At 31.0% G+C, this 16,832-nt stretch overlaps 1 protein-coding gene across 1 annotated transcript; it reads left to right on the forward strand.

The window, feature by feature from the left end:
- Positions 1–2,405: 2,405 nt before the first annotated feature.
- On the forward strand, positions 2,406–16,457 carry LOC147072134 (protein scarlet-like). The gene is made up of 12 exons (XM_085947835.1): positions 2,406–2,638; positions 5,828–5,984; positions 6,741–6,789; positions 8,194–8,377; positions 10,076–10,228; positions 10,590–10,828; positions 12,258–12,444; positions 13,616–13,647; positions 13,733–13,838; positions 14,689–14,919; positions 15,219–15,354; positions 15,443–16,457. The coding sequence occupies exons 2-12, from the start codon at positions 5,828–5,830 to the stop codon at positions 15,829–15,831; spliced, it is 1,863 nt and encodes a 620-aa protein (XP_085803961.1). The 5' UTR covers positions 2,406–2,638; the 3' UTR covers positions 15,832–16,457.
- Positions 16,458–16,832: the final 375 nt, after the last annotated feature.

A 16,832-nucleotide genomic window follows, 5' to 3' on the forward strand; every position in this document is an offset into this window, starting at 1 on the left:
ATATACCTTTTTTTCGACCATGTCTGATCCTAATAGGATCATATCGGCCTCCACAGAGTAGAGGTTTGTATTAACAGATTTTGTTTTTTACGAGAAATGGATGTCAGCCACTTGCTCAACCTATTAGGTGCATACCCTGGACTCACACACAAATTGAAAAACAATATGTGTACTTGCCAGACCCAGGATTCGAACCTGGGACCTACGGCGTGATAGTCCAACGCTTAAGCCGCGCTGCCACCGAGGGCGTCTTACCTATGTATAATAGTATAATGTTACAATGGTCAAAGTCACGACTCGCCTAACATAATTATTGTAAAAGTATCAATCGTAAATATCGTAATAACTTGACGTTATAAAAATATTTATTTTATAAATTCTGTGGATTTAGCGTAAAAGTTTAGTTGCAGCTGAGACAATCGATTTTGAAACTAATCACAGTTTCCAAAATGCTTGAAAGTTAATTGGTGTCTATTTTTTTTTTAATTTTACTTTATTTATATAAAATAAAGTTTTTGATATTGTGTTATATTCAAAGTTTTGAATAAATAATTTTACTTAGAGTTAAAAAGAGATTTTCTCAACTTAAGATATTTCTGCAAATTATCTATTTATTTTGCTTACATGTGATAACATTGAAAATGTATGAAATATAACAAATGGCACAATTCTTTATACACGTTGGCATTAAAATTTTAATTTCGTAAAAAAGACGAATTAAGAACTTTTACCCCACAACCACAGAATTTATGATAAACTTGAATATTTTGAAAATGAAATGAAAATGGAAAATCATTATCCTTAAATATATAGATATAGTATAAATAAATTGTAATATAGTATAGCTGTAAGCTGTAATAATTATATAATATATGACTGTGCAATGTACATGTTGTACAATGTTAACCTTATTTATCTACTGCAGTGAAGATAGATATTATTTTACTGCATACAATTAATACAGAGACGTACCGCTGCGCCTGCAAGTTTTGTTATAAAGTTCATCGGTTTAATATTATCTTAAATATTATACATATTATACCTACCTACTTACCTAGAATATTATAAAATACATAAATGTATTATATTTAATATTATTCACACGAGATATATCAGTAGAAAATTGAATAATCCAAAACCTTAAAATATGACATTATATTCTACAAGCTTAATATCCACTTATTTTATAGCAGGTTCGCCATTCTAAAAAAACTTTCGACTAATGATTATCCCGATGACCGTAGATGATGTATATGGCGGGGTTGGGGAGGTTTATTCTTGAATTTCAAAACTCACTAAAACTAATTTAATAATTTAAAGGAGAGCGTATTTTTATTAACGATATCTAAAGACAGTAGAGACAGAATAAAAATAACGCATTATTTAATAGAATTTTTTAATAATTTACATTTTAAAGAGTTTTCATTTGATGCGGATCTAAAAACATTGAAAAGAAAAATAAATATATTTTTTAAATCAAAAATAAACCGTTGTAAAATGTGCGCTCGTTGAACAGCCGATTCTTATAAGTAAGTAAGTACATCGTATTTAATTGATTTTTTTACAAAGACCATGAAAATCATGGTTTTAATGTATTTTTTATTTAATTAAAAATATTGATTTTTTTTAATGTTGTGTACGTATAACTTAATATCTTTTTTATTCATATCGTATCGAGATTTAGTATGATCGCAATACCGTAGACCAATTTGACTAATTATTAAATGAAAAACGTTATACACTGTCTTTGACTATTAGTTATTACAACGTTTTTCTTAGGTCGTATTCTTATTTTTCCGGTGGTTGTTTGTCCGGCACAAATCTTGCAATCGATTTTTAACTAACTTCCCGACTAGCTAGACATTTTAAACTTTTAGAATATATCAGAACACGATGCCAGTGCATTTTTTAATACTTTAAGCCATCTTTAAGTAGAATTGAATTCATTTTTAGTTAATTGTGTTTTGTATGAAAAGTTATTTCGATTTCATTATTGGTTGTTAGGGGGTACTAAATTATTAAATAATATATACGTGCGTTACTATGGAAATCAATATGGAATGACGTTTCATTATTCAGTATTTCTATCAAGTACAATTTTTTTTGATCGTTTAAGCTTGTCAAGTCAAGTTTATATGATTCAACAGAAAATTTAAAAACGTTGTATATAAAAAGTTCTTTTTGTCTTGTAATTATTTTTAGCAGTATTATCATGATCTCCGTTTCTTGTAGTTATAATATAATATGTGTTATGTTATCATGATGGTTGCACTAGGATGTTAAATGTTTATCAATGTAGTTTCAATTCAAGAAAAAAAATGGGCGTTATTTGATCAAATCCTAAATGCAGGTCTGCTTTTCCCCACCAGCGCTAATATCAAATGTCAGTAAGTATGGTAAACTTCAGTACGGAAACCGGATTCAATGTGAAACTACCAACTCATCTAATTCTTTAAAAATGTTTCAAAACACGACATGAGGTGTTTGATTAACGTATTCCTTTAAATATTTACTATGGGGAAATAATGTCAACTGTGATTAAAATTAGTTTAGGTATTTGATACATTTTCTAACCTATTGTGAATATATAACGGCACGCTTTTTAAGGACTGACATAAGAATTCTTCTTGGATGAAAGGTATTTATTTTAATATTGTATTTTTCTTTTATTAAAATGATAATATTATTTTATAGTGCATACTTAAAAGTTGGTCACGGCACAACACATTGTATTGAACATAATTATAATGGAAATTTTAGTTAGTTTGTTTTAAGTCGATATATATTTTTGTTAGAACCAAAATTTAATTTTGAAAACCAGCATGCCACTTGTAATATCGATTTGATTATTATATTATAAATAATATATATCTTGTATTATGAACACATGTTATTTGGATAACTCTTCTGGTGGTCTTCAAAAGATATTGCATTGTAAGTTATAATAATTATCTAATATATAAAAATTAATATTTGTTTGTTTGCTTGTTTGTTTGTTTGTTTGTTTGTTCGTATTTAATGCGCTGCCACACCGTTCTTCCGATTGCGATAAAACTTTCTCAACTTATTGCTTGCACTTGCGCAAAGAGTATAGGCTATACTAATATATAAAAATGAATGTCTGTCTGTCTGTATGTCTGTCTGTCTGTCTGTCCTTTATGCGTTCCTATAACATTCATCCGATTGCGATGAAATTTTGGTAAGAGGTTGTATGCACACCCATGAAGGTTTCTGAATTATAAAAATCATCAGCTTCTTCTTCTTCTTCATTCTATTTTCTTTTATTCGTATGGTTCCTATACCATTCATCCGATTGCGATGAAACTTTCATCAGTTGTTGTGGTAACACCCGTAACAGTTTCTGAATTAGTACAACCATCTTCTTCTTCTTCTTCATTCTATCTTCTTTTATTCGTATGGTCCCTATACCATTCATCCGATTGCAATGAAACCTTCGTCAGTTGTTGTGGTAACACCCGCAAAGGTTTCTGAATTAGTACAACCATCTTCTTCTTCTTCTTCTATTCTATATTCTTCTATTCGTATGCGTTCCTATTCCATTCATCCGATTGCAATAAAACTTTCATCAGTAATTGTGCCAACACCCGCGAAGGTTTCTGAATTAGTACAACCACCTTCTTCTTCTATTCGTATGCGTTCTTATACTATGCATCCGATTGCGATGACATTTTGACCAGTTCTTGTGCGCACGCCCGCGAAGGTTTCTGAATTAGTACAACCGTCTTCTTCTTCTTCTATTCGTATGCGTTCCTATACCATTCATCCGAATGCAATGAAATTTTGATTAAGTATTATGCTCACGCTCGCAAAGGTTTCTGAATTGATACAACCATGTCTTCTTCTTTTTCATATATTCCATCTTCTTCTATTCGTATGCGTTCTTATACCATTCATCTGATTGCGATGAAATTTTGACAAGTTGTTGTGCGCACACCCGCAAAGGTTTCTGAATTAGTACAACCATCTTCTTCTATTCGTATGCGTTCCTATACCGTTCATCCGTTTACAATGAAACTTTGGTGAGTTGTCGTGCGCATGTCCACGAAGATTTCTGAATTAGAAAATTATCATCTTCTTCTATTCGTATGCGTTCTTATACCATTCATCCGATTGCGATGAAACTTTTGTCAGAAGTTGTGCGCACACCTGCAAAGGTTTCTAAATTAGTATTATATAAAATACAAAGTTTGTTGTTTGTTTGTTCCATCCAATTTTGGTTTTTTACTGCATATTAATAACATTAATAACTTTGCATATTTTGGATTCGATTTTGATTTAGTGTTCTTTTGTTTGACCTTCTACTACTATTAGAATTATTTTCATATTGCCATATTGTATTACACAGATATTTTAGTATTAAAAAAATAATTACCTCTTATTATTTTTTAAATATCTAAGATAAATATAACCACGAAGCGACCCTGTGCGAAGCCGGGTTCTTCAGCTAGTAATACATAATAATTTATTCACGGTGTCTTTTTTGATATATTATTTATTATGTATTTATTTTAAACAAATACTGGTAATGTTTTGTTTTTAATTCAAAAGATAAAACATAATAAATATATCATGAAAGTATCTTATACTCGTACCTATTTAAAATGTATGATTTTAAGCTCTATGGTTTTGTACGTTGAACTTTACAAATAAAATGATACTGTATTATTTAAATATCATTGTTATTTGCTTTATTATGATAATGAAATTTCATTCGGTATGTTTCAATAATAGTTTTAAGAGTTACAGATTAGAGCAGGAGTGTTCAAACCGCGGTCCCGGTCAGCTAATGATACGCTACAATTGAGTGAACTTCAAAAAATATTGAAAATCGTAATTTATTTTTGCCGAACCTGAGAAAACATCCGGCATCGGAAGTAGAGAAAGCAAACAGGAAATGAACTTTTTCCCGAGTAGCAGAGTGTATTTTTTGTAAGAAAATCTAAAGAAGAGTTGTCGACCTGCATTCTGAAGTTACATGTAAATTGTACGTAAAACGTTTCACCGTGGCACAGTTCGCCGTGAGCTTTTTATCGGAAAGATATGACCGTATACTATACGGTCTCCAACTTTATTAGATTCAATATGAACATAAATTCAATTTTCATAGCTGATTTTGGCAAAATTCATGAATCCAAGAATGAAAACCTAACGTAACCTAACCTAACCTAACCTAACCTGATCTAACAAATAATCCAATATATCGGCTATTTTCAAAATTTGTTTGCTGCTGGCTTCCTGTAAAGTGTAAACCGACAAGAATCGTATTTATTTAGACATGAATTTTATGTCAGTAGGTACTATACGACCCAAAGAGGTTGGACTGTCTTTAATATACGGCCATATATGTCCGATACAGCATTTTACGGGGAAGTGTAATACGGCGATCTGCATACGTACAAGTTTCCAGACACGGTATTCTGAACGGTTTTTCTTTTTGGTGTAAAAACTAATTGTTGAGGAGAAATGGAAGGAGGTGCTAACGACTCTCTTGAAAAAATGTAGAAGACTTTTTATTTTTATTAGAAAACTGGATACATTTTAAGTGCGCCCCAAGTGAATTCCTTTTCACTAAATTTAATGTTACCCAGCTAATTAAACATAACAGGAGAAAATCGACTATCGTTAAAATTATTTAAAATTGGCGGAAAAAATGATGAAATACAGTATTTGTAATGATTTTGCGTATTATTTATGATTGAACATGGAAATGGGGTGGTATTGTCCTCAAAGCTCGCCGTTACCTAGAGATGTCTCTGATTATGTTATAAATTAACCATGTCATCCCGAATTGATATTTCCATTGCAGATGGCGACCAAAGAACTTCACAAAATTAATAACGGCGAAAGTCGAAGTCAAGGATTCACTCTCTCGTGGAAAAACCTTTGTGTTAGAAGGACAAAAAATATCTCACCGTCTTTCTGGAAACGGCCGAAATATCAAGAGGTTCAAATAATTAATAATGGTTAGTTAGCCCACAAATAATTAAAAGTATTTTTTATAAAGGTGTGGATGGGGTTCGATGTGAATTACCACTGGGGGAGTCGTCGAAGTGCCGTAGGTCATGGTGTTGAGGATGATGATGAATATGGATGCAGGAGCCAATTTTATTGGCAGCGTAAACAGTTGGTACAATAGCATGTTACAGTAGTTAAGTTACAATACTTATGATAATGTTCCGAGGTCCGAATCTCGGTAAAATGAGATGTTATGCGAAGTAATATAGAAACTGCGATATATCCGAGTGACAACTCCGATGAATTATTATTCGCAATTTATACAATCAAAATAATATTTTTTTATTGAAATAATCGAGTCAGCTATTATCTGGCGTTTGCATTAATGATAACTGACTAAGTGAAAATCGGATATGCAGAATTTATTATTGAGGTCAGCTCCTTGCCGAGTTTGATATAATTTGATTCTACGAAAAATAGATATTTAATTTGTGATTCTATATCTTTACAAAGGAAAGGATTTGATAAAAAATATCTTTGCATGGTCTGTTATTGAAAACAAATCCACGCTATTTGATCTCATTAGGAAAGTCTGACTACATATTATAATATGATAGAAAATATATCAGCGACAGTCAAAAATTGTTTCAAAATGTTCTTTATTTTCTTTCTACGTGTACGTAGGAATTATGAAAACGCGACACATATTCCCTAAATAATAAATTTAAAAAAAAATGTAAATTTAATGGACGATTATTTTTCAGTTAGCGGCGAAGTTAAATCCGGTTCTTTGATGGCAATTATGGGACCCAGGTAAATAATTCATGCTTTAATAAACCTACAAAATAAAATAACTACTTAATTATACCTAGTGTTCTGTCTGTAGTAGAGGCATGGCATATTGGTCTTGTAGGTTGCCTACCCGGAAAAATACCGGTAAGGGCCGACAAATCCGAAATCCATTTTTCTCTTTGAAAATCGTGTGTAGATTTCAAATATGATCTTGACATTTTAAACTGTTCAATTATTTTGATCATACGCAATAGTTTCTGGCGTATTCTTGTGTTTTATTGATTACATTATTTTATTGCTCTCCTATCCACACAATAGGTAGACCACCCTCCACGTAACCTTGCAATTTGGAATAGATTTTTTTTAAATTATTTGATGAAATTAGCCTCTATTAGATACACTAATACGCAGTGCGTATTACACACAAATATTGTCACTGTGTACAATTGCAAAGTTTTGTGGAGGATACTATACTCAACAATACGGTTCATTAATTTTCATATGAAATCATTGTGCTATTTTTTTTAAAGTTGTATCTACAATCCATTTGCTGGACTTTTGAAATATTTTTCACGTATGAAATAAATATTTAATAAAAAATAAACATTCATTGTACCTAAATAATATGTTCTAGCTCGTGCATCTACGTAGTTTGTTTACTTGACGATTATAATATTGTAGAACAAACCAAGATTCGTAGCTAATAATAAAATGCACTTTTCATAATAGGTATATGTTTTGACATTGTTGTCTACGATTGGTTAAATTATGTTAACAATAAAATTCATACCTATGTGTCTGTATTCTATAGAGATCTATATTCTATTAGTTTCAAAATCTGCCAAAAGCATGTGAAAAAAAACTTAATGATTTACAGAAATCGATTAATTAAAATGTTACAAATATATGCCGACATGTTTAATTTTGTTCAAAGGGAAAGGAGATAATAGTTTAAAATCTAGATTTTAAACTATTATCTCCTTTCCCTAGGCCTAGGCAAACGACAAATATGGCCTTTTGGACTACCCACTTTATAATAAATGTTAATTTCTAAGTTGTTGTGTGAAATTTACTGATTTAATGGCATACATTTTACTCGCTCTCTTTCTTTTGTATATTTTTTCATTGTCCTTTTCTTTCTTATAGACAATTTTACTGTTGCTTTTATATGTATATTGCAATAAATGATTTATTAGAAAATAAAAATCAGTAAGTATATTGTTCTAGTTTTAAAATGAAAAACTGATACTAACGTACCTACCGTCATTTACCATGTATATTGAATTGTAGACTTATCGGGTTTTCAAAACAGACGCCTCTATCTAACTTATTTGCAAAATGGTAATTACAGTTTTTTTGAATATGTTCGCATCATCGGATTTAAAATGAATTGTATTAATAACAATTACTTTTGACAAAATTCAGCGGTGCCGGGAAAACTACCCTGTTGACGGCCATCAGCATGCGCGTTCAGGGCGATACGACAGGATCCCTGACCCTCAATGACAAACAAGTATCACAACGCTTCATGACAGGAATTTCAGGATTTGTTCCTCAACAAGACCTGACATTTGATACATTGACCGTCCAGGAACACATGTCATTTATGGTAAGTTTTATACTACTATAATAGTAAAGTTACCAATCAGTAACGAAAACCTAACTGATAATAAATACTCAATAAATTAAGTACAACAAGGGCCTATCATGGTTTTTACATTCTTCTATTTTCGTTGACACAATATGAGAAACTTTTATTTCAAAAATAATTTTGTCAATATTTTTAATTCAACGGAACAGACATGATAGCATTGTTCCAATAAAAATGTGTTTCGATATGTTGTATCTCCAAACTTGTTGGAACTTCTATTTACGAATTCAATTTATTATTGTGAAGTTTATTATTTAGTATTTTAATTAACATAAATTCTATTTAAATAAGTATATAATATAGTTTTCAAACCAGCAGCATGTTTAGTAGGTACTTTATAAACTATATTTTTCATTTTTTATTGAACATACATAGTTTTAAAATACATCAGAAACATACCTTGAAACATTTTGAAACAAATATGACACCAGGCGGGACTCGAACCCACGTACACAGGATTACGGCCAATGTGCTATACCAATTAAGTCACGTGTGTCCTCCCCAATTACAACTAGTAGTCATACAACTGGAGACTTCCGACATTAACGTGAGAAGCGCTTCGGTTGTATGATAGTAGGTATGTTTCTAAGGTTATAATTATTACTATATTATAGGTAATACGTAGTGGGCATAGTTATGTATACTTTCGTATAATCTTTCGATGTTGGTAACCCAGAGCGTTATAACAGACGTTGCCTATTTTATTGTTATATTCAGCGCCCTAAAAGTGCGTCAGCAAGAGTTATTCTGTGATGAAGATACAACTGTTTTTTAGGTAGAAGTAATATATATGACGAAATCAATAATACCTACTATCATTTTAAATTGCTTTCTTGTAAATTTACAGATTATCAGTTTAGCACATTTATCTTAGCATTCAAATGATAGGTATTTTTGAGCATATTCCAAAATACAGAATTCTCTTTTGTGGATAATAGGTAGGTAAGGAAGTATATAATATACATTTGATGTTAATACTAATGACCGATGGTACTTGATGGAATTTGAATTTAAATTCTAATGTATTTAAGTTTTGTACCATTCCATTAGAATTTACATTGTAGTTAAATACAAAATCATTAACATTTTAGGGATTGGAATATTTGGAATATTTTAGGTGCTTTTAATTTATTCTAATAGCTCTTATCGATAGAATTGTCGTTTGAATAAAATATCGTATGGCTTTGGACATTTTTCACGTTCCCAGTTAATTATTTTTTACACACGTGTGTTGAAACCTTAGTAAGTTAGATTGGTTCAATATTTCATTAGTATTAGGGTCTATGCAACTCGATATTTTGTTATGCAATACGTAAATAGATAATAAAAGATCAAGTTACTAAATTACATAATATTATGCATAAGTACTTATGTAAATTTGCAGGTTCGATTAAATTTTAAACATATGTCAATAAGTCGAGATTATAACCACGCTAATACAATATACCGTTTCTAGTTACGTATGTCTATTTTTCTTAAATTGATACATATCATTAGATAATTATGTACTTACATATTATATTATAAATAATAAAAATCTTAGATCATAATATATAGTACATTATGCCTTTTTTTTGTATGACACTAGTAAAAACGAATGTGTGCGTGTATGACGATAGTTATAAGTTATAAATAATAAAATACTCTATCCACCAGGCTCGCATGCAGATGGATAGCAACACATGTGATGTGATAAGAAAAAAGAGAATCAGTGATCTTCTCCGAGAACTTGGGATCAGTAACTGTCGTAATAGTCTTTTACGAGTGCTTTCAGGGGGAGAACGGCGAAGAGTTTCGTTAGCTGTTCAGGTACAACACATTTATTTTACGTAAGATCAAATGGCATGAGAGAACGATAATTGTATTTAAGACTCATAAAGTAGTAGTCTTTTCATCCTAAATATATTTAAAAAAACATATATAAATAATGTAGTATGTTTCTTATATATATATTACATTTGCTACTTACTAAATATGAACAAAATAAAACTAGTTATTTTTATAGAAAATCATGGAAAGCATTAATGATAAATACTTTTAATTTTACTGAAATAATGACATAAAATGTTTTAGTTTTAAAAGGGCTTTTTTAAGCATTCTGTATCCTAGAACAAGCTATAAATAAAATAGATGATATTAATATAATAATAATAATAATATTATTTTATAGTTGATCAATGACCCTCCTCTTCTATTTTGTGACGAACCTACGACTGGATTGGACAGCTGGTCTGCAGCATCAGTGATTTTACGTCTCCAAGCTTTAGCACTGAGTGGAAAAGCTATCGTTTGCTCAATTCACCAGCCTGCTTCTGGAATCTTCGATCTTTTCCATTCGGTCGTTTTACTTGCTGGGGGAAGAGTAGCGTTTCACGGACCAGTTCAAGATGCTGCACGTTTTTTCGGAACGTAAGATATCATGTTTATATTTTTACAAATATATATCCACGAACCACAAAATACAGTCGAAACCCGACCATAAAAATATGATTGTGTCTTTCTGGTTGGTGTCCCGGTTTCCTGGGAAATCAAAGATTTTCCATTTTTACACTTGCGAAATCAAAATATACGACAACAATCATTTTATATTCCAGTATGCGTTACTTAATTCAAAATAATCTCACAGCAGAAGCACCTAGCGGAAAAATACGAAGCTTGCAATTTGAGACATTTTTTTGATAATTTACAATTTCAACTGTATTAATTAATAAATATGTATCTGAAAATATTAAAAAGATTTTTTTAAGTTAATAAACTTACAATTGTAAAAAAATGTTATAAAATGTGAATTTCTGAAAGGTATGTTGTGGCAAAAGGAATTATGATTAACAATGCTTCTTTTGCGATTGACGGATATTCTTGCTGTCACCTTATCCAAAATTCTGCAAACTTCTTTATTTAAATTTGACTTCAAGGGAATTATCTGAACTAATATCGACCAATTCTTCTTGAGTTTTATATTTTAAGGATTTAGCAAATGGTATTCTTATGAAATTGTACTTTTGGTATTCATTTAAGTTTGGGAAATATATGTTGAAAAATTGTGAATCGACAATGTGATCAAGCACCTATCACACGTTTAATTGAAGTCGAGAGTGATATTTCATTGATGGTAAGACGCTCTCAAACAAGCATGAAAAAATATCATTGCATCCTTGACCAAGAAGAAAGTTTTTTTAGAAAACTTTAAGTTTGATATTCAGAATTAAAATGTTGATATCTTTTCCTGAAGAAAAAGATTCAATTCATTTACTAATCAGCCAAATATGAAGCAAAACACATCCATGTTTCATCAATCATCACTAAAGTGGGAAGACAGAGGCGAAGTTCATTACTAAGTTCTACAATGCTTATCCATATCGGAATTGTGATCGTGTAAATATTCGACCGAGAGATTTTGACGTTATGATTTTTGTTTTTTCAAATACTGAAATATTTCGCGGCTCCCTGGCAGGAGCTCCACGGCTCCATGGGGGGCCGCTTCCCCAGTTTGAGAAGTACTGCAGTCTACGTCTTGAGTATCACTAATGAATAGATATCACAAATGATCGTCTATTCTTCGACTTGTATCCAGTTCATTTATATTTGAGGTGTTTTATGGAACTCTATTACATAACATACCCAGGTTTATACTATAAATATAGTGCCTATTATTTATTCCACCACGAATCGAAAATAATTTATATTTAATTATAAGTAAATTGGATAAGTTTAGATAATTATAATGATAAATCTACCACATAAACTTAAAATTTCAACAGCAATATTCTAATGTTGTCGAATAGAAAAGTGAAAATATTTTCTTTATTAATTATAAATTGTATTTATCTTTCAATAGGGTGCAATTCAGGTGTCCAATTGGTTATAATGAAGCCGAATATCTGGTGACCGCCATTTCCTCCGAGGAAGGAGCCAAGACTGTTTGCAACGCATGGACTGAACGTACCAAGAGAATAGAGACTGACGCGGTTTCTCAAACCAACAGTGTTGAGAAGCACAAATTTACGAATAACAATTCTAATTGCGTAAGTTGTATTTTTAGGCATCTAAAAAAAATAATATTCAAAGTTCATAATCATTATATAATACACCAATATAGACAATGAATGTTATATGAAGTTTCACAACTGAAAAGTAAATTAACGTAAGTACACTCTTTAAGCGTTATCATATTTTCCCCCACAAAATGGAGTAAGTATTAAGTACATATTAACAGACTTTTTAAAACTATTTTTTTTATTCAACGAATAATTCACATGATTTGAAAATGTAACATTTTTTGTTGAACATAGATAATTTGAAAACACCTCAGATATTATGTACTTATAAAAATAAGACGCCCAGCGGTTAACGTAATTAACGCAATTTGTGAAGCGCTTCAGAAAAGTAAAAACTAGTGGTTAGTTTCTTTATAATTAGATAGGACGCACATGGGTCAATTGGTAAAAACATTGGTGCGAATTCAGTGAGTGCGGGTTCGCGTCACGCTGAGCGTCGCATTTTTTAAAATTATGTATGGTCATTATTCATTTAGCAACCAATTGGGTCCTTGGTGTTAATCAAGCACATATTGAAAAAGCAATGTGAAATTCTTACCAGATGCGGGACTCACGATTTCGAAGACCAATTTTATTTTTTACTATGGGGACAATTTCAACAATTGGAACCAATGCATTCGTAACATTAGTTTACCTGTTTTTGGCCGGTTTCATGCAAATTAACTCAGATTACCTACATTGAACTAATTCAAATTATTATTAAAATCTAAATAATAGGTACCTAGCATTATGGTTTTAAATAATACCTACTGACTGCTCTATACTGCATCTATGGAAACAAATAAGGCGTGGGTAGGGACTAGTTCTTTAGTATTTAATATTTTTTTAACGCTTTGCAACCCCATTATTTTGTGGAAGCACCGTAAATCTTGGAGAGTAGACGTATAATTCAACTTTAAATTATGAAATAACAGCAGCAACACTACATTAATTTGATTAATATTTCATCGTTTATTACGTATAAATAATGTATTTCAAAATTCTATTTATATCAGCTGATAATACCTCTCTTATGATTTAAACATATATGATAGATAGTACACTCCTAGTTTCAGTGTACAAACACATATTATTTAGAATGATTTGCAATTTTATAATAAAAAATTTATTAATTCAAATTATTTTTGTTTATTTTTAGTCTGACGAAAACTTTCGACACTTCTTTTCAATGTAAGTTCTTCACATTGTTCATAACTGGTTGGATATAACAACCATCTAAATATATATTTTTCGAATTATTTTTTTTCTTTTTCAGTGAAAAACCGGATACAGCCACACAATTTCAATGGCTTATATGGCGATCTTATATGTCAACGCGAAGAAATTCTAAAATGTGGCTTGTCGAATTTCTTTCTTACATGGTGAGTCAATTACTGTGTGAATTTTTATTTCACCAGAATTGAAATTTCATTTAAACAAATTGAACTATTCAATAGTAAGAAGATATCATCTGCGAAATGCGAGGGCACATTCCCTAGCTTCACGAATTTAATATTAGACAATACAGTTCATTCAGTTTCATGTTCAATGTTAATTTTTTTTAGTATAATATTATGTATTTACTGGGCCGGTATCGGCCTACCAATCCAACTCTGGTGAAATCCAATAAAAACAATTGTGAAATTTAAAGATCAATCAGTACCAACAAGAATGTTGATCGATACTCGATAAACCGTAGGGTATTCTGCATATTTTAGCAATCATGTTCAGTATGTTAATTTATATAAAGATGTCAGTATTCATGACTGTTACATTATAAAGTCAATATTATTTTTAATTTAATTTAAATTAAGAAGATGGTTTGCCATTGTTCGTGGAAGTTGAAAAACTCACCAGATAACTTAGTTATTACGGAATATAATATGTAAAAGTGGTTACGGCCCTGAATTTTTCAAACCATGTATGTTTAAAAAGACTTTTTTAATTGGCTCACACGCTGGTGTAATTGATGGAGCAACCATCTTTGTATAAATACTAAGAAGTGGGTCACGGGTGATCCGTGATGGGTCTATAAATAGAAAATTCATGTTGTTTTTTTTCAATATGTACAAGAGTACAAGATCCAGTAGTGCAAGAACCTAATACGTTGGGTGTAAAGCTAACAAGTATGCACATTTATATTATATAATACATTTTAAACACTATGGAGGCATAATAATGCTCTGTTTAAGAGGGAAAATAATAATTTGCTTTTATTAAACTTTTTTTCAGGGAATATCGCTAATTGTTGCTTTACCTTTTTATAATATCCTGGAGACTGTTGACCAAAGAGATATCCAAAACATTCAAGGATTGATGTATCTAATCGTAACAGAGACGATATTTATCTTCATATACAATGTATTCTATCATTTTCCTTCAGAAATATCAATATTTCTCAGAGAAGTTGCCAATGGCTTATACTCTCCGGGACCATACTATCTGTCAAAGATTATGCTTATGGTAAGCATTTAACCATACTTATATTAATAAACGTACCTAATATGTACCTAGGTAGGTATACCAGTATACAGTAGCGCCATAAGCACGGTGAAAGTGGCTTGCTAGCATTGAAACAAGCATTGCAGCAAGCAACCCAATACAACCGCGAATCGCCTATAGCGCCACTGTATACTGATTTACTTATAGCGGTAATCACAGTCACTGTATTTATTTGAATTAAAAATATTAATGAGTTGAAAATATTCCTCGTTTGATTTTTAATTCTTTTAACAAGTGATTAATATGGGCCTGTCTTTCAGATACCTCGAGCTGTAATAGAGCCCCTACTGTACACATCACTAATATTTTGGATAACCGGATTAAGCGGGGGGCTTATTGGATACATACTTTTCATAATACCCGTCATATTTAGCGCCAACACAGCCAATGCTTATGGTGAGTTAAAATAGCACTTGAATACAATGTAAAAAGCAAATGATCTATTTTTAAACCAAACTATAAAACCGTATATATTTTGTTGTAGGTTCCTGGCTTTCCGCAACGTTTGAATCTATAAGCACGGGATCGTTAGTATCGGTCCCAATTGAGTTGATAGGCTACATTTTCTCCGGAAGTTTCGTCAGTCTTTCAAGTCTTCCTATGGGTATATCCTGGATGAAGTATATCTCCATCTTCTACTACTCCACTGAAGCCATCTCGACACTGCAATGGGGGATGATCAATACCATCGAATGCGACACGAGAGCTGGTCTTCCTTGCATTGCAAATGGCGACGAAGCATTGGAGTCGTTCGGTTACGAGCGCAACAGCTACCAACGCGACTTGTGGTGTATGCTGGCTATGTTTATTGGGTTTCATCTTCTTGGGTTTTTGGCTCTCATCAGACGAAGTAAAAAGCAGCCAGTTTACTGACCAAATCTCGACAAGTCAAAATATTAATTATTATTTATTATTTGAAGCAGTTGTGCTAATACCAATTTGGATTTTAATACTCGTATCTAAAATATAATAAAAGTTAAGCTATACATTTCATTCAACATTAGTGCAAAGTTTACGTAATAGCACTCCACTACGATTGAAAGAAAGCTTTATTTGTTAAATAAGATTTAAGCTGTATGTATTGACAGATGTTTTGGACTTTCAACCTATCACCAGATACATACTGTTTCAAGTAAGAGAGTTTGTAATATGATTTTATATTTTTTAATAAAACTTTTTGATTCATAATAAATAAGATGATATAGCCAGAAACATATGTTTATTTCTTTTATTTCAATGATTACTCCATATGAATTCACACACGCAAAAATTATTTTTTAAACAAAGTGCATGAGTTTTTGCTGTTTATGGTAGGTATGTGTCCATTTTTATCAAAGTTTGTCAAACAAATCATTGGTCAAATTATGCTTCTCTACTACAAAATGTACAGTGACTACAATAAAGAATCCAAAAGGCAGACAATTATTCTAATTAATATTAAAATAAAAAATAACCGTACTAATAACAAATTTTTATTTGGGATAATAAATACTCAAGCCAAATATGTAGAAAGTTTTTTTATTTTTATTAATTATTTTATTACCACATCAATCGGTACAAAATTCAATCAAAATTTCGTGAGACTTCACGCAAACGTACCAACTTTTTTCATGCTTTGTACTATAAATTAGAACGAATCTGATTTACAAAAATATATATACCTTGATATGGGTATATAAAAAGTAGGTACACAATTTAGAGAACCAGAAAAATATCATTTAATTTATTGAGACAAATCTGAACTAATTGTATTTTAATAAATAACTTTTTAAAATCATATATACCATAACATATATTTTTTTAATATCCAGCCCGCACAAATGGCACATATACACAGGCTTTAAGTATATAATTATTTATCAATTCATGACGTT

This window comes from Rhyacophila brunnea, unplaced genomic scaffold (assembly GCF_057557595.1).
Source record: "Rhyacophila brunnea isolate RB1 unplaced genomic scaffold, BYU_Rbru_1.0 scaffold_2, whole genome shotgun sequence".
In the NCBI taxonomy this organism is placed as follows: domain Eukaryota; kingdom Metazoa; phylum Arthropoda; class Insecta; order Trichoptera; family Rhyacophilidae; genus Rhyacophila; species Rhyacophila brunnea.